This window comes from Tympanuchus pallidicinctus, unplaced genomic scaffold (genome assembly GCF_026119805.1).
Source record: "Tympanuchus pallidicinctus isolate F22 unplaced genomic scaffold, pur_lepc_1.0 scaffold2, whole genome shotgun sequence".
In the NCBI taxonomy this organism is placed as follows: domain Eukaryota; kingdom Metazoa; phylum Chordata; class Aves; order Galliformes; family Phasianidae; genus Tympanuchus; species Tympanuchus pallidicinctus.
This window is the reverse complement of record NW_026294721.1, coordinates 45,615,446-45,634,573: the sequence shown is the minus strand read 5'-3', so window position 1 is coordinate 45,634,573 and position 19,128 is coordinate 45,615,446. Positions and strand designations below refer to the sequence as shown.

The following is a 19,128-nucleotide window of genomic DNA, read 5'->3' as shown; positions in this document are numbered from 1 at the left end:
GGAACATCTGATCTAGTCCATTTTCCTGCCAATCAGCCATTTGCTCTCCATAAAAGTATTTTCTGTAATGAGCTCTTTTCTTTATGACTAATTCTGATGAAAGCTGATATTAACTTTACTTAGATTTTAATGTCTGGAACCAATGCTATGGTTTGCCTTCACAGTAAGACCTCCAGCTGAAAAATTTGCTTCACATTAAATCATTTTTCAGCAGGGCGATCAGTGTGAGACTTGTCTTCAGGAATTTACACACCAAAAATAAGGGTACAAAAAATGGTGACTTATGAATAAACAGAAAACAACTGGCTACTAAGCATTTGTTCTCCTTTCATGCAGGAAACAGAAGGAAACAGTAGTGAAAATAAGTGTGCAGGGCACTTGAATTCCATAGAAGAGCCTTGAATCCAGTACTTTTTTCTTCCTAATGCTCATCTGACATAGTACCCAGTGTCTGTGGTCATATAACTTTAATGAATTTGAGATGACACCAGGTAAAGAGAGATAGCTATAGCTTTCTTTATAAGGCTGTTGGTTTTTTTTTTTTTGTTTGTTTGTTTTTTAAATTCATTCTGTCAAAAACCAGACAGAATCGGGAAACCTAAGATATAAAATGCAGAGATTATTATTATTTTGCAGGATAGGCAAGAAAACAAAATACCATTGCCTCTTTCTTCTCATAAGTCCTGTAACATTTTCCTTTACAGAGCTTTCAATACTTTAATTACTCCTGTATCATCAATGACATCAAGAACTTAAAAAAAGAAACTCAGTACTAGTCTAAACATTTTACTCTAGGCAACAAAATGACTAATGACTTCACTCAAAAGATATGAAAAGAAAGATGAATAGAAAAGGATTATTTACCCAAAACTTACGCTGTACTCCAAGACCAGAAAACCTTTGCTAAATGTAACAACTTTCTCTAACTAGGTCATCCTTTCTTGCAGTAAGGTAAACTTTATATAAACTGAATAACAATAGAGGGTCATATTTGTTCGTTCTTAACGTGAAAAAAATATATTTGCATCTTTCAAGCAACTAGAATTAGGACAGCATTAGGGGAAATAACTACAGAGCTGAGAGTTATCACTGTTGTAACTTTTCCTGCTCAAGCGATTTGGAGTTGCATTATCCCTGTGCTATGTGGCTCTTTAGCCCTAGCTCACTTGGGATTTAAAAATTTTCAAATTTCAGGTTTGGTGAGAAGTGAATACAGAAGATTTATTTAAAATGAATAATACTTTTTCCTGTAATTTTCTTTTTTTAATTCCCCTTTCAAGAAGGTTCAGAGCACTGAGAACTTTCATGACAGGGACATGACATTTCCAACCTAGTAGTTAGTAGCTGCCTATGCAGTTGTATATATGTTTTATAAACACATACTACGATATTCAACTTTAAGTATCTGGTTGGAAAATGAAGCAAGATTTACAGTAAATGAGCTTTCTTTTTTTTTTTTTTTTTTTTTTTTTTTTTAATGAAGAAATTAGATAGAAGAGGAAAAAACTCTCAACCACCACCACAAAACTCTACTGAATATTGTAACAAGAGCAAAATACTCTCACAAACATTGTGATTATTTTTTTACATGACTTAAGATGACATCTTTCCTTTAACAGAAGTTTAAGGCATAATTCCCACATTCCTACCTGCTCACTAGCCCTGATCTAGTCCAACGAAGTTACATGAAAACACAACAGAAAGCTAGATTACACTAATATCTCATAATATATAGCAAAGTTTGGCTCTAAAAAGGCTCTTTCTGCAACATGAATCCTGTCTGCACATGTCCTAATACACTTTTCACTAACAAAACTGCAGGCTAGTTTTCCAGACATTACGTGCGTCACACAGCAGGCAAATAGTAAATGCAAAACAAGAGAAAGAAAAAGAATAAAAAAAAAGGACAGAATTAACTTTCATGGATAATCTCATAAATGAGAACTGGACATAATAATTTTATTTATTTTTAAGCAAAGTATATTTGGGGAAAGAGAATGTTAAAGGTTGTGGTTTTTTTTCAGCCAGTAGTTTTTCCAGCTGTTTTTCCTAGGTATTCTGGCATTCATTTATTCACTTTTCTCATAGTGGCAATAAGAGAGATGTAAATATGCATGATCATAAATGGATCTGCAAGGTGCATGTGGACTATAGTAAGAATGAGAACTTACTGTCTTGCTGATGTAATTTGTGCTGATATTCATACACTGGAGTCCTTCACTATTGCAGCAACCTCCACATCTGTAGATGGATACACACGGGGGTTTAAAGAAGGTGTTTGTAGTTGCTCCAAACTCTTTCCCCACATCCACACACACTTCACGTGGCATGCACTGAGTTTTTCTCCATTCAGTATCAATACCTGCCAAGTTATAGGGAATTTTGTATGTTATAAAGCAGCTGTTTAAAAACAATACTCTCTTACAGTAAATCAATAGGAGGATTTTCATGCTTAGAATCAGAATATGTGTTGCAAGTGTCTCATCCTTTAGTGGATGAAATGCATGTTGTTCAGCGTTAACTTTGAGCTAATTTCTTCTTCACAGGAATGTGCCATGGAGAAGATGTCACAGTGATGCTTAGAGGGAACCTAACAAAGTTGGGCAGATACACAGAAACCACAGCTGAAGCTGATACTTGTCCTTTCTTTTTTGCTTCAGGTGAGTTCTACTTTGAACTCTAGGGAAGCATTGCACATCTCTATAAATTAACATGAGTTAAGCTGAAAGGCCATATTTATGCCCAGATTATCAATGCAAATTTAGGCAAACATTTCATATACAGCCTTTGCCAAATATAACCTTATGCTAAATAGGCATGAGAACTGCAGTTGTACAGTCCCTTTATTCTCTCATGGAGCCAGTTGTTGGTAGGCAATTCACAGAAAACAGGCTCTGCGAAGGTCCATGATTTCCAATATCAAGTCAAAAACGATTGCTATAAATCCTGTGTTCCCTTCTCCTCACAATTGTGAGCGAATTATATTTTTAATCAGGCCATGTGAAATATCAACGGGCTGTAGAAGTATTTATTACAAATGAATTATTTCATCTCCTAACTGATAACGTGTCAGAGAAAAAAATGTTATCAGCCACGATTTTACAGAAAGTGAGCAAAATCATTTCACTGAATTGAACTGTTAACGCTCCCTTTGCTTTTTCCAAAAATCTTCACAGTCTCTACAAATTAGGATTTCTAATACCTAAAGACAAATACGTTTACTGAGCTGATAAAGCAATCTATACCTTCCTGGGAATAAAGTACCAAAACTACTTCTGTGGAAAAGAATTGTGTTTGAGGGTGGTTTATTGATGATGATTATCTTTAGCATATTGCTGACATAACTGACATGCCTTTGGATTTTAATTTATTGCATATTACAACCTATTTTATATCTTGCACTTACTTTTCAGGATCTCTGCATTATAATGTGCTGCGGCAAATTTCAATGAATCATCTGATCTTGTGTCAGAGCTGGAGTGTTCCCTGTTGTGTTGCCAACCTCCTTTCCTCAACTGACATTTGAACATTTTCCAGTATTCTGGGTAAAGTACTGTCATGAGTTCATCCACACTGGACACAGATCGCAACTGCTCTTCCAGGTCTTTGCTTGCATGAGCCTGTCAAAGTAACATGCAAGATTAATTACTTTCTCTATTACACAAGGTTTGCTGGAAACTAGCCTGAAAGACAACTCATATATTGTAAAATAGAGTTTTGCTCAAAGGGGTCCTCATTACAACAGCTACTTCAGTCTGTTGATGTCAACACAGCACCCTATCAGCAAATACTGAAACCTTATCATACCTGTAGTTTAAAACATCTGGGTGAGAAAGATGCTGTGGAATTAAGCCTATAGAAGTACAGTTTTCAGATTAAAAACAAACAAAAAGCAGCATTCTTTTTTCCTGGAAACAAAAGCTTTCCTGATAAAATTTTGAACGCTTAAACTCATGCTATTTAATATTTAACATCAATTTTTTTGACAATTTTCCAAAAGTCTAGAAAAATGGAAACACTCAAATACAAAAAGGATGAAAGCAAAGTTAGGAAAAAAATAGTTTATCTGATTTTGTATCATTTTAAGGATAACCATGGTGAATAATTTCTCATTATAAGTACTAATCGTTACATTATTATGAATCAAGGACTTTGGTACCTTTGAGACTCTGAACAGCACACTCCTGCACCGTTAAGAGTTTCAGCTGAAATTCTTCAGGACTAAGGACAAGGTACAATGGCTTTAAACTAAAAGACGGTAGGTTTAGGCTAGACATCAGGAAGAAATTCTTCACACTGAGAGTGGTGAGGCACTGGAACAGATTGCTTAGAAAAGTTGTGGATGCCACATTGCTAGAGGTGTTGAATGTCAGTTGGATCGGGCTTTGAGCAACCTGATCCATCTAGTGCAAGATGTCCCTGCCCTTGGCAGAATGGTTGGAACTACATGGTCCTTAGGGTCTCTTCCAAGCCAAACCATTCTATGATCGTACAAGCAAGTTAATTGAAGAGAAATCTAAAATCCAATGAATTTCACTTTCTTATTTACTCACTTTTACACAGACTCATTGCAATAACATTTTCCTAAAAGACTACAACTCAGATTTACATTCTGATTTTCCATTTACTCCAGATTCCTAGAAGATTCATCTGTGCCCTCAGTTGAAACAATACTTAGCACCAAGAGTCTGCTGTGATTGCTATGATTCCTTGCCCATCCTTTCACTCGTGAATTGTTGACTTCCCAAAAAGAAGAGCGGTAAGCAGAAAACATTAAAGGAACTTTAGTCACCTTCTCAGCCTTTGTGGCCCTTAGATGGCAGTATGAGACATGAAATATAGAGGTGCTCTCTACAAAGGTCCAGCTGTTAACTGACCTTATGTATATACTAGAAAACTACTGCTTTGTTGACACAAGAAACACAGCTTTAATAAAATGTACATGCAAGACCAGAAACTAGAGAATTTCACGTTGAAGATTCTTTATCAAAATTCACTATTAAGAAAATAAAAAATTATCTCAACTCAATAATTCTGTCAGTTTTTCAGTGCTTAAACACCCAATTAGCTTTCATAAGCTATCAAATAAATGCATCAAATAAAGTAACTAGTTCTGAACTGGCCCATCCAAACTAAAACTGTTCCTTGTCTCACAAACATCAAGAAGAGTAAAAAATGGTTCAGGACAGCACACGCTTCCTTTCCAATAACAAATCCAGGAGAAATGCTTTGGTAAGACAGACTCAGAGAACTCATTCTCATAAGTACAGACGCAAGAGAAAATGCAGATTCCAAACTCATTTTACAGGTCCAAGTGTTGTGGCTTAAAAAAGAAGTTGTCACTCAAGCCTAGTTTTCACTCAAGCCTACCCACAATGTCATAACAAACAACTTTGTCCTTAGAGATTTTCAGTCAAGCTCTCAGCCTCATTCAGGACTTGAATCCTTTCCTTGACCTCTCTGGAGTCATCTCTGATCCAAGACATGCAGTAAGCAGGATCTTGAGCACTGTTTTCAACAAGTTACCACTCCAAAACATCTTGTATTCCATCACTCCTTGCTCTCCTAGGTTCTCAACAAGTGGGTCACAGACGAACCTCCCTGCTGAACAAACAACTACTTCAGCCAACGTCTGCCTGCTACCAGCTCCCTCAAGATGTGAAAAGAGAATGGTGTGAGTAGCCTCATTCCTGCCAGGCTGTTTCCTAAGAGCCCTTGAATGGAAGTACACTGATGAAACAATGTAGGAAATGACAAGTGAGGGAATATGTCACACAGGAGGTCACAGCTAGGAGGCTCCTTGTATATCCAGTCACAAAGCTGGATGCCAGTCCATTACATAAAGGGTGCAGAGAGGGAGACTGTTTGCTCATCTAGCATCTAATAGCTACACCCAGTAGATGGAGGGCTGGCACAGAATAGGAAAGGGAACCGGTACCTAACACCTTCCAATCACTTCCTAAAAACTGTTAAGTCATCTGTAGACAAAATGTTGGCTACTGCTGTTTTACTTATCTGAATTACAGGCCTAGATCAGTAGAAAAATAAGTTCAAAATGACTTGGTTGAAGCTATTGTATGTTGAAGCGAGACTATATATGATTGAAATAATATTGCTTATGAAATCCCTCTCTGGTGAGGAAGTCAACTCTGTGTGTGTGTGTATATATATATACACACATATATATATATATATATATACACATATGTATATAAAACACGTGTGTGTGCACATATGTATATATAGACACATATATGTATTTTTCAAAAAGAAATATATGCACAAATATACACACACATACACATACATAGAGTATCCCAGCTCTATGATCTCTTCTTGCTATATTCACTGTAAGACTCCAAAAGGCATGCATTTTTGAATTGAGGCAAATTAATCTGTGCCAAATTGCTTAGAAGATCATAACTGTACACAGCTTGTAGTATGACTTGATTTTTGATATTTTGATTTTTGCCATGAACATCAAAGTAAATCTTAAATTTTGGTTGGTTAGAAAAATATTACATATAGTAAAAACACTAGATCATTTAGAACTGTTAAAAGGAGTTTGTAAGTTTTAAGAATCGAATGCAACTGCTTTTGTAAACATAACAGTTGTCTGGCAACATTTCCTATTTTGTCCAAATTTTGTCTAATTTCACAAAATTTGCTGACTCTGTCCCTACTTTCTGTCCCAAATTACTTCCTCTTTCTCAAAATGTGAATTGGCTTTTAGTTTAGGACACACTTTAAAAATTATTTCAAACCTAGAAATGCAATGGAATTCCAGAATTCAACACCTACTTATAATTTATGACAAGACAAAGTAACAAGATAAAAAATGCGCTACAGAGGAGCTCTTTCTTTTTTTTCGTAACCTCATTTGAGATCACAGTTACTGCCACCAAGCTTGTTATTCCCAAATGTAATCTCAAATTAATAATAAAAAAAAAGGATACTAAATAATTCTCTGTTGTCTGAAAGTAACATGTCTTTCACAAGTGAAGTTTAATACTTTTAGGACCAATCATGCTTTCAAGCCACATGACAACAACCCACTGATTTTCACATGAATTAGTTTTAAGTACACTCCACATTAAGTCTTGGAATAATTGCTTAGATGTTTTACTGGAAAGACATTCTGTGTTCTATGTCCAACATTGAGAAGGAAGCTTAAAACCAGTGTCTCCTGAGGTTGGAGTTTTCTCTGACCTATGATTTCTATTTCTTTTGCTCTTTGCAAGTCAGTTGAGAGGTTGTTAGTCTCTGTCCCCTTCCCTTCTCCTTTCCTTTCTCCTTTCCCCTACTCTTTTTCCATTCCTTGCCAAGTATGACCACTGAACTTGTAACTGCCTATCGCTGTCCTTTAGTTGACCTTTATACTGTTTTTATTGTTGGTTTTTTTTGTTTGTTTGTTTTTTGTTTTTTGTTTTTTTTCCTATAACCAATTTTTTTGTCCTGAGAGGTTGCTTAAAAATACCCGAAGCTAGGATTTAGCCAAACTTTTGACTGCACAGTCTCTACATGATGACAGAAAATACTGCATAAAAGAACAATTTAAAAATACAGTTCATGGAGAACACAGTAAAGACAAGTCTTGCTTCATTCCACTTCTTCCACATTATTACTAAGGATCAGAGGAAAATGGGAAATACATGCATAAATGCAGTAAAGCTTGCTGATAAGATCTTCCATTATAAATTATTTGAGAACATATTATTCTAACAAAGCATGCACTTCACAATGTGTTTTTTCACTACATGGAATGTCCAGTTTTCCATAAACTTATAGCTCAGGAAGAGAGAGGAGATAAAGTAGGCTCCACAACCATTAACAAAATCACATCTCCAGTAGATTTTCCATGCATTACACTGACTGTCTCTCACATACCCAGTGTCTGCCTCTATTACTAATAACAAAGGTCAGAACACTTAATATCTGGCAGAATGCATGACACGTAATCGATGGTGCAATGTGCTATAATGGTACTTTACACATCTGCTCCAATTATAGTTGTCAGCTCATTTTATTTTCAAGGATTTTGTTTACAAACTTTAATAAGAAAATTCTGTCTATAAACCCCTCCACTCTAATATGTATATATTCTGTATTTACTGGCTGATTGAAATGCATTAAAAATCAAGCAGTTAAATTAGAATGTTGAAACAAACCCCTCAAACAAATGGAAATATTGCAAAAGTACATATAAACATTTTATTTGCATACTACTTCATTGTTATTTTCATGTATTTCAGCATTGTTTTTACGAGTTCTTATCAGTAAAAAGAGAAAATATCATAATTAGAGAAAATATATTATCCAGACTTCAAAATTGAAATCAACTTTTTTTTTTTTTTTTCTCCCCACAACCATCATATAATGGCTCAGGTTGGAAGGAACCTTCAAGTTCATGCAGTTCCAATCCTACTGCCATGTGCAGGGTTGCCACCCACTCAATCTGGCTGCTCAGATTCCACCCCACCTGGCCTTGAATGTCTACAGGGATTGGGCATCCACAGCTCCTCTGGGCAGCCTGTTCCAGTGCCTCACCACCCTCTCTGAGTAAAAAGAAAAAATTCTTAACATCTAAACTAAACTCACTCTCTTTCAGTTTAAAGCCATTCCCCTGGTCGTATCTCTATCAGATCATGTAAAAATTAAAAAAAAAAAAAAAAAAAAAAAAAAAAAAAAAAAATTCATCTTCCTCCTACTTGTTAAGCTCTCTTCAAATACTGGATGGCCACAACGATGTCTCCCCAGAGCCATCCCTTCTCCAAGCTAAACAAGCCCAACTCCATAAATGTTTCTTCATAGCAGAGGTAGTCCAGCCCTCTGATCATCTTTGAGGCCCTCCTTTGGACCCACTTCAACATCTCTACATCCTTCCTGTACTGGGGGCCCCAGGCAAGGACACTGTCCTCCAGGTGGGGCCTCACAAGGGCAGAGTAGAGAGGCATACAATCACCTCCCTGCCGGCTACCTCTCTTTTGATGCAGCCCAGGATATAATTGGGCTTCTGGGCCAGAAAAGCACACTGCTGGCTCCACCTTTTTACCCTTGGGGATCCCCCAGGCCCTTCTCCACAGGGCTGCTCTCAAGGTGTTCTTCTCCCAGTCTGTACTCGTATCTGGGATTGCTTCAGTCCAACTGTAACACCATGCACTTGGCCTCATTAAACATCATTAGATTCACGTCTGCCTACAATTTGAGCACATCTGGGTCCCTCTGGATAGCATCTCTACCTTCTACTGTGTCAGCTATCTCACTCAACTTGATGCTATCAGCAAACTTACTGAGTATACACTCAATCCTGCTGTCTCTGTCACTGATGAAAATTTGAAGAGCACTGGCCCTAAGATGGACCCGAGGGGACACCTTTTGTCACCAGTCTCCACCACTGATAACAACCACCTGGCTGCAAACATCCAAATTCCTTACCCCCCAAGCAGTCCAGCTTTCAAATCCATACCTCTCTAATTTACAGAGGAGGATGTGGTGGGGGACCATGACAAAGGTCTCACACAAGTCCAGGTAGGTGACATCAGTTTCTCTACCTTTGTTGACTGATGTTGTCACTCCATCACAGAAGGCTACCAGATTGATCAGGCATGATGTGCCTTAATGAAGCCAGCTGTCTCAGATCAACGCCTCATCTCACATGTGCCTTAAAATATTTTCCAATAGGATCTACTCCATGATTTTCCCAGACATGAGGCTCCTTGGCCTGTACTTCCTTGAGTCTTCCTTTCTCCCCTTCTTGAATATGGGAGTGATGTTTCCCTTAAGCCATGCCAGAATAGCCCTGATTTTGAATGACTGTCCATTATTGCAAACTTCAATGTTTCTACCACATAAAGTTACAAAACAATGTTTTGCTGAAATAAAATAGTAAAACTGACTGTATTAAAAAAATAATAAAAATAATAATACAGAACAAATGTAGTAAAACCAGTGAAGTTAATTTGAACTAAATCAGAGCACTATAAGAAACAGCAAAGAGATGAGAATCTATAACTGCTACAAAAGAGCTGACTAAACACATTAAACAAGCATAACAAATAAGAATGGAAATATAAAAAAAAAAACAGTAATTAGAAAACAGACAAAATTGTCTGAATTACATTATATTTTAAGTGGCCTTTATTCACTGCCATTTTAAATGTCAAGAGCAACACAAGGCAAAGAAAACAAAAATGTGCAAAGTGTGCGGGAAAGGAGAAATATTTTGTGAAGAGATTTGAAAGACAGAATTATTAAGCTAAAAATTTCATAAGCTAAGGACAAAAAATTTATTAAGCTATTAGGACAAATTAAGACTATAGAATTTCACTTCTGTCCTACAAATCACACATTTTCTTTGGTCCAGAGCATTTTTGTGAGTATAAACTACTGGAGAATCATGCCGATAATCTACTGTTTGATATTACTCTTCTGTTTAGGAGTACAACCACTTAAGTTTTTTGTGTACAATTTCCCGTAAATTGGAAATCCAATTTTTATGTGAATCACCATTTATTTTATTTAGCTATTTTTAGAAATTGCCTACAAGCAGTCAAAGATTGTACATTTATACAAAGGCATTCAGTCAACATTTTGGTGTTACTGGGATTCTGAAACACACTTTCTGACTTATGCTTATGCCTCAAGCACTTGCATTCCTGAACAGATCTGAACATTCCCTACTAAAATGCCAGCACTCTCGTGTAAAGGGAATTATTTATGAAAATGCCCTTTTTTTGATCTGACTCTAATTTCCTCAGGAAGCAGCCAGAAACCACCTCTCCCTTTGTAGATCAACTTCCTGCTCTGCTGGATGGTTTCTTTAAAAGCTTCTAAGGTGGCTGATTTTCCTAAGTTTTTGGGACAGTGCTGTAGGTGACATGGTATCTGATACAATTAGAGATGGCAATGCCACAGTGCTGTGACAGAAACCCACCAGATCTAGAATTTTATTTTTAACACACAAATTTGTGCATGTAGAAATTAGTAAGGAAAAGATGTTAAACACCACTCCTGACTCTGACAGAAAGTAACTTAGAGAAAGATGTTGGAAGCACCATAGCCAGACCCTGAATGTCTATGGCCTTTTTTGATGAGGTTTCAGCCTATTCTTTCCGACAGTCAGACATATCTCATTAAAATCAATACAAGAACTATCATGACTTTGTAAGAGATTGTTTATTTTCAGTCTTTACTGAACTTTCATTGGCATGATTTTTTTTAATTTTTTTTTTAAATCAACTGCCATTAACTTTGTCAGTAAAAGCAAACAAACACAGAGAAGGTTTCTGAAGAAAACTAGTAGCATTGTAGCACAGCAATTATCTGTCATCACTTCATCAGTTGTTAACACTGGCAGTGGGAATTAAAAAGCCCTGAAACACAACCAGAGATAGACTAGCATGAAAGGTAAAGGAAAAAACTTTCATTTTAATCTGAGCTGGCCCATTCCAGCCATTCACCACATGAAGACAGCCTAGACCCAAATAAGCTAGTATGAAATCAGAGTTCTGGCCACACAGCAAGTGTTGGGCGTCAAAAAAGGCAGTGGCTATAGATTGTTAGGTAATACTATCTATTCCACAGATCATTTTGTCATGCAAAAAGGTTTACTAGCAGCTGGAATAAAAAATTGCATGTTCTTAAGAACGTTTCTGAGTTATGCTGAACACATATGGGACATTCTCACCATGATGACAGTATTCAGTTTTAAAAATTCAATTCTCCTGTTTATTCTTGAATTTTTAACAATGTGCCTTTTTATAGAACAGAAGGATTATATGGACACATCACCTCTTATCATCGTTGCATAATTTCTCTCACAGCAAAGTAACTTTCCCTTTCACCAAGATTTTAAATCACTATTTAAAGCTCTGTGCAAACATAATTAATCCCTGGTCTAAATATTTAGCCACGGGTCACAGAAATTTCTTGAATTAATTATACTTTTAAAGCAGTTCTTAAAATAAATAATTTCACAGACCATGAAACAAGATCAATTGAATTTCAAAGAAAAAGCTGAACTTTATTCCTAAACAAATGTCTTAATCTAACAGGACATGATTTCTGTGTTGTTAAACAAGCCTTTTACTGTTTACAGATCTGTAAAGAAATATTAATTAGAAGACCACCTACTTTGTAACATTGCCTATTTCAACAAATATGCCTGTTCTAAACAGAATAGTCAACTCAAAACTCAACAAAAATACGAAAGAATAATGAGCAAGTTACAATACAACAATTCCAATTGCAAAACCTCTGTTTAAATTATTACAGACGGGCTTTGCACAAATGATTAAAGAAACAAAGATCCTAATAAACCTGTGCATTCCATTAAATTTTGAGTTTCTAAGCACATTCTGCTATAATTACATTACTATCTGATCCTTTTATTTAGCATGTACAGAAGACTTTTAAAAAGTCTATTTAGTAACTCAAAATAACACGCAAGACTGACAAATCACAAAGCTAACTCTTTGGTAACTAAGTCATAAAATTTTGAGGTTTCATTCATACAAAAAATGCCACAAGAAGCTTTTTTTTGTTGTTGACAAAATCTTACTCAAATATTTTATGTAAAGTTTTTTTGCTAAATAAAGACAAAACAAAGAGGTCATCTGCATTTCGTTAGCCTGCAGTAGGCACAGAATAAAAAGGACTTGCTATCCACTGCACACTTGTGCCCATTCTGATAATCTGGTTTGAAATTTGTTTCATCCTAAATTCTGTGTGAAACATTACTTGGATTACCATCTGACATCTGTTACAGAGAAATTATACAAAAGCAAAAGCACTTGTTTAGATACTGAGCCTATAATATATCTGGGGTTTTTTATATGCTTTGATAGTGCAGGAAAAAATAGCCAGATAACAGAGAAAAGCACTATCCAATCTTAATCCCAAAATTCCAAAAGGATTAGAACAGTACAAAGAGAAGAAGATTTATTCTCAAGCTTTTAAGTGCAACATTACATTGAAAGCAGTTTAAAAACAGAAGACACAAACAAAACTCTTTAGTACACACAAGGCCATATTGTTCCATTAAGAGCAAATATTTAAACACATGTAAATACAGCACTTCAACACTTCAATATTTAAAAACTAGGGAATAGTTTGGCATGGAAGAAGACCATTTTATTCCTCCTAGCCTATATCAGACTAATGCTTCACAGACTGCAGTCAGCCCAAGTACGCCTCGTTACAGAAGGGGTAAGTAACATGGCAACACACACCTTGGCTGTCTCTGACAGGCTAACTTCATTGCAAACTACAGTATAAAAGACCAATAGTTCTGTGACACTGTCCCATCCTTCTGTACAAGACAGCGGTAAAATGAAAAACAACAGGGGCTTTTGATTGCAAAAAGAGAAGCAAGTCTTGTGCATCACTGGAAGAGAAAGCTTACTGTACCATGTAAAACCTGACAGGTATTAAGAGATTTGTCAGTAAAGCACGATGGATGGGAAAAGGCAAAAGAATCCTTAAGAAAGGCAAATCCAAGAACTAGTCTGAGACATGGTCACAATTCTCTTTCAAGCAACTGAATCAGGACAAAGATATGTTGCCCATTATTTTTGGCTTAAATTATTCTGAATAGTGTATTGTACTGTAATGTTACTTAAAAAAAAAAAAAAAAAAAAGAAAGAAAGAAAAGGCAGAGAACATCAGCACTATTAAAACAAGACTTTAATTTATACTGACAGGACACAGCATAATCCAGTACTGAACACAGAAGACTTCTCAAAGAAGTCTTGATTACAGAATGAAGTTTTTGCAAAAACTGATCTACAAAGCATGCCGTGAAAAATCCGCTACATTGCAAGAATATACGTTCTCTTTGATTATTAAATTAAAATATGGCACCCTAGAATCCATGACAGTACCATTAGCTGAAATGTACCCTATGATATCTTGCTGAGTTGCCTGCATTCTTATCCAGTCCTAGAAACTAATGAAAAAGGGGACAGATTTATAGGGATTATATATATTAAAAGAAGGCATACAGAGAGCAGAAAAAAAAAAAAAAAAAGGCGAACACTGTTTCTAGTTATTTCATGCCTCTAGAAAGATATAAGGGAGATGTTTAAAATTAAGCTAAGCACATGCTAAATCTCTTACCCTTAAGTTAAAATATTTTTCTCATGTTAAGCTTTCAATAATTTCTTGGGAAAAAAAAAAACAAAAAAACAAAAAACCAAAAAAACATTTGGACTAAACCTGCTTTGGATCAGTGCATTTTTTAATCACTTGATCACATAGTCTTGCACTGAAAAACTGGAAATGCATAAATCCAGATATCAAGGAAAAAATGGGGATACCGCTGGGAAAAAGATGAGTAATGAAGGATAGTTCATGCTAACTCCTCATGTCAGGTTCTGATCATCCCAAGGTTTTGTTCAGAAGCAAAAGTATTCATTCTGAGGTATAAGATGCACTTGGAAGTACAGATGGCCTCTAATTACAGTTTTATATTCTAATACAAAAGGAATAAATTAAATCAAAGGGCTATGAACTTTTTGAATGAAACAAATCTTATCACACTTCCCAGTTTTCTGAAAATATGTTTCCATTTTTATTTTTTTTATTTTGAGATTTTAGTAGAAGAAAGTGTCAAAGCAGAAGACTTTATGCAGAAGACAAATTTCATATTTTGTAGTATGATCAGAAGCCCTTAAGGAAGAGCTATTTCAAGCATATGATATCCCTTCCTAAAGTCAATCTGCAGAGATTATTTATAACAATTTGCATATAAAAACCACGATAGAGTTATTTGTGTACAAACCTGATGTAGTGGGATTTGACTTTTTTTCCTAGCAGTTTATTGCACACACCATGATGCAACACACAAGTCTTTGCAGGATCACAGTCACAGAAACTGGAATTTTGAATACATACATGTTGACATCAAGAGCCCATTGTAGTTACTGAGGTTACTACTTACAAGATGAAATCATTTAAAAGTTTGTCTGTGCCCGCACACATTTCTAGCATTTTTTTGAATTGAGAACTCCAATTTCCCCAATGCTTTGAGACTACAGCTCTTTTCAAACAAAGTAGGTTCAGACAGAAGGAGCACACGTCCAACTAGAGTAAACCAGCAGAGATCATGATGTTCTAGTACGCTGAGCAAAATTTTGTTTCAAACAAAATTGTTTTATTTTCAATTTTACTTTTTATTATGATAGCAAAAGAAGAAAAAACAAAACATAGATGAATGAACTTTAAGAAAGTTTTGTTTTGTAATGAAATAGATTAAGAATAGTAATGAGTACAATTATTAATATAGATTTATTAACATGCATGGCAGATACTGCTATATGCTTTTATTAGTTTACTTGGAGATCATTTCTGACATGCAACACAATCTTTTTTGCTGTCTTCAGTTTCTGAAAAGGCACTTAACTATCACCCTATATTATTAGGGACAAAACTAGACGAGTATCTATAAAATTCCTGCTTTCTGAGCAGGAAATAAAGAAAGAATGTAGAATTCTGATTTTCCACAAGACTCAGATTTCACGAATGTGGCCTTCATTCGTGTCTCTGTAATTATTCAAATTTGTCATTTGGATTAATTAGAAACTTAACTGCAGCATTGTTATATCGTTTGGTGATTTCATTGAAATTGACTATGTCTTTAAAGAAATGTGCCCAGATGCTGTGGGTACAGCTAATCACAGGCACAAAGGCCCAGTCAAGGTCAGGCTGCAAGTTTGTCTCTAATTGCCCAGTTACACATTCCTTGTTCACCCAAATCTTCTACTGACTTCAATGGGATTTTTGTTTAGTGAGGATTACAGGATTTAGCCTCCTAGCTTGTTTAAGTATTGCATCTATACATCACTATGTGTAGCATGTTTCAGTTCCTTTGGTCACAATAGCCAGTTTTACTAGCTCTAAATATCATATTGAGACTTTAGAAGTATTTGCCTCTCCAAAAGCCTTGAAACTCAGTTTCTTTCTGTTATACTTGACTTTCTTTTCCTATTTCACATTATTGGATAATTTTTTAAACTACCTATCTGGCGGCTAACATTTATTTCTTTGCTGCCATATTTTTCATTTCAAACATGCTAATTGTTTTGAAAAACTGTTGACAGAACTATCAGTACTCATCCTGTCTGAACACAAAGAACATTTTTCCTACATACAAGTCTTTTTCGAAAAGTCCTGCTTGCACTTCAGCTCCTTATTAAAGCAGTCTGCTGATTTTCAGATGAACTGACCAATGCCCATAATAGATTTTCTTGACTTCTCTAAACATTTTTGCCTGTCACAGCATGTTTGTATGATTCCCAATTCCATTTTTTTTTCTTTAGATGTTTACATCAGGTCGCCTGCAGTCCTTCCTTAGTTTACCCCACAACATATGAGCATAAAGCATTTTTCTATCATTAAGCAAACACTACAATCTAGACAAAGTGCATGCTGTTATCTTTTAATCAGGCCAGCTGTACTACTCAAAGGCAAGGGTGTTTCTGTGTTGTCAGCTCAGGCCTGTTGGTCTCTTCCTCATCCGAACCAAATGCATGAGGAAACCCAGACACAGCTGATGAGAGAGTTCACTCAAGGGCCTACTTCAAATAGCACAAACACAAAATGCCATGAGTTGAGCTCCAGCACATCCCATCTGCTTTATCACTCAGAGAGCCCTCCCTGCCACCTCCCAAAGCACACAGTGGAATTTTGCAACACTGCACTGTGCAAACACCTTTCCAGTGATAGACACCTCAAAATGACAAAAAAATATTTCTTAAGTATCTCCTAAAGCAACAACAACAAAATTAATTGCACTTCAGAGATGTTACACAAGGACCAAAGGACTTGTATAAACTGCTAGGCCAAATGCGTGTGGTCCAAGCAGTATTAAGTTCCAGCATTATTGACAAGAACTGACCCACACCCAAGTAGTCTGGAGACCACTGCTGCTTCTAAATACAGTCCACAGAGATGTCCTAGAAATACCGTACAAGAGAGATGCATGCAAGGAGATAATTTTATAAATTGTGACTAATTCATCATGCTTCACAAAATAAGGCCTGGAACAAAGACTTCCAAAAAAGTGGGAACAAATCAAAGAATTTAAGAGTAAATGCATATGATTTACAGCACTCCCCATGTAGGCTCCCCATGTAGGCTGAAACCAAGCACCTTCAGGGTGCTGTAGCTCTATAATAATTGTACTTCCCAGATAAATTTCTAGGATATTTGGACTAGATGATCTTGCAGGTCCTTTCCAACCTTGCGATTCTATGATATGATGGATTTTTACACAGTATCATCCTCCCTGAGGCACAGCCTGAAAATATATCTACCTCAAACTCCCAAACCAGCAATATTTGAAAGCTTTCACTGGATTATGCAGAAAATCATTAATGGTGACAGACTTTACACATCAAAGATTCTGTTACTGCAAGCATCTCAAGCAAAACACCAAAGATACTACAGGCAGTGTTTCCCAGATGGAAAGCCAAGTACTTATAGTAGGAAAATATTAGTTACCTGTCTCACAACTCTGAACTGCCTCACATCCCCTGTCCTACCTCAAGTCCCTACTGCGTACACCAAAGTAATGTTCTCAGAGGTATCTACTCTTCTGTTGTACCAGTACACTTCGATATAAACATAGAGAAAAAAATAAAATAATCAATGTTAGCAGATTAAATGGGCTCCAAAATGGATTTTCAAGAAGAAATGCAACTCGCTGCTGGTCTCTACTTGGACATTGAGCCATTGACCGCAACTCTCTGAGCACGACCATCAGCCAATTCCTTATCTAGCAAGTGGTCCATCCATCAAATCCATTTCTCCCTACATTCTTGTGGTTAGAAATGTAACTCTAGCTATTTTTCATCGTCTAGCACACATACATTTCAGTATAATTTTATTTGAACAAGAATTTTTAAGAAGTAGATGAAAGATGAAGAATTGGATGCACAAGAATGAGCAGCATTAACTAGTGACACACTGAATAAAGTATATTCTTTTAGTTATAAAGTCACCAGTTAGCTGCAAGCAACAGAAAACCAGAAAAAAGTCACTGCTCAAGATTTCTACTGTCTGATACCACAATGTGAATGATCAGAATACAATTTAATCGGGTTGACTTGTGCATTAGGTTGCATTACGTTCCAAAACAGAGTAAAAAAGTTGACATTTGCACCTGCTCTTTTCATGTTTGAAAAGCTCATGCTTGTCAACATATTTTATCAGTTATTTACTTTAAACACAAAAGAGCATTTAATGCCTACTGATACCCCAGAAGAAATTCCAAGCAACAGAACATGCCAACACCTTAATAGTTGAACTGAATATCAATAACTACTATGTTTTTAAAATTTGATTTTTTAAAAATGATTGAATCTTTTAAATAACAAGATTTGTTGAAGTCTATGACAGGATTACATTTCTCCTTATATGCATTTGTTCATAAAATATCGACACTGAGAATATAATGGAAGTTACTAACTTTATGAAGTCATATGTATTTGAATGACAGATGTTAAAAACAAACTGAGAGTGCTAACCTCCAGACAGTGTTACTCTGGAATTGACTTGCTTTATCTTGAAAGACAGATGAACTCTACCATTATACCACTTTAAAATTATAATTAGTTAACAAACAAAAAAAAGTCAGCAATGGATTGCATTTCATTTTTAAAGCAATGATACAGCACAGATGTGTCTCACATTCTGTCTCTTGTGCTATTTTTGAGTTTGTGTCACGGGACTCCTATAAAAAAAAAAATCTTACTGTCTACGCCTCTCCGCTCTTCTCCTGGATACTCAATTTTAAATTTCATTTCTTTGGAATTTCATCTTCTTTCTTTCAATACTGAGTCAAGAACAGTATTTTACCACCCGAATTCATACCCATTAGATATGATTAGGGAGACTAGAGCACCTATATCCACACTGAAAGTATTAATGTCAGTAGAACGTATTTCCTCATCAAGCCCAAATAAAAAAACTAGACTGGAGAACAATAATTCAGTTTAATAGCAATATTCAAATATTCAAAGTGCTGATCTTTTAATTATTATCATTTTCTATATTTCTGACATCTGCACATTCCCCACTGGAATACGGGGAATTAATTTTTATGGTTTCTGAAAATAGGAATGCATTTAT

At 35.8% G+C, this 19,128-nt stretch overlaps 1 protein-coding gene across 1 annotated transcript in view; it reads right to left on the bottom strand.

The window, feature by feature from the left end:
• The window catches only part of VEGFC (vascular endothelial growth factor C), a 63,185-nt gene that overhangs the window by 14,132 nt on the left and 29,925 nt on the right, over positions 1-19,128 (bottom strand). The window contains 2 exon segments of the mRNA XM_052682100.1: positions 2,172-2,362; positions 3,407-3,620. Of these exon segments, the coding sequence (XP_052538060.1) occupies positions 2,172-2,362; positions 3,407-3,620 (405 nt within the window).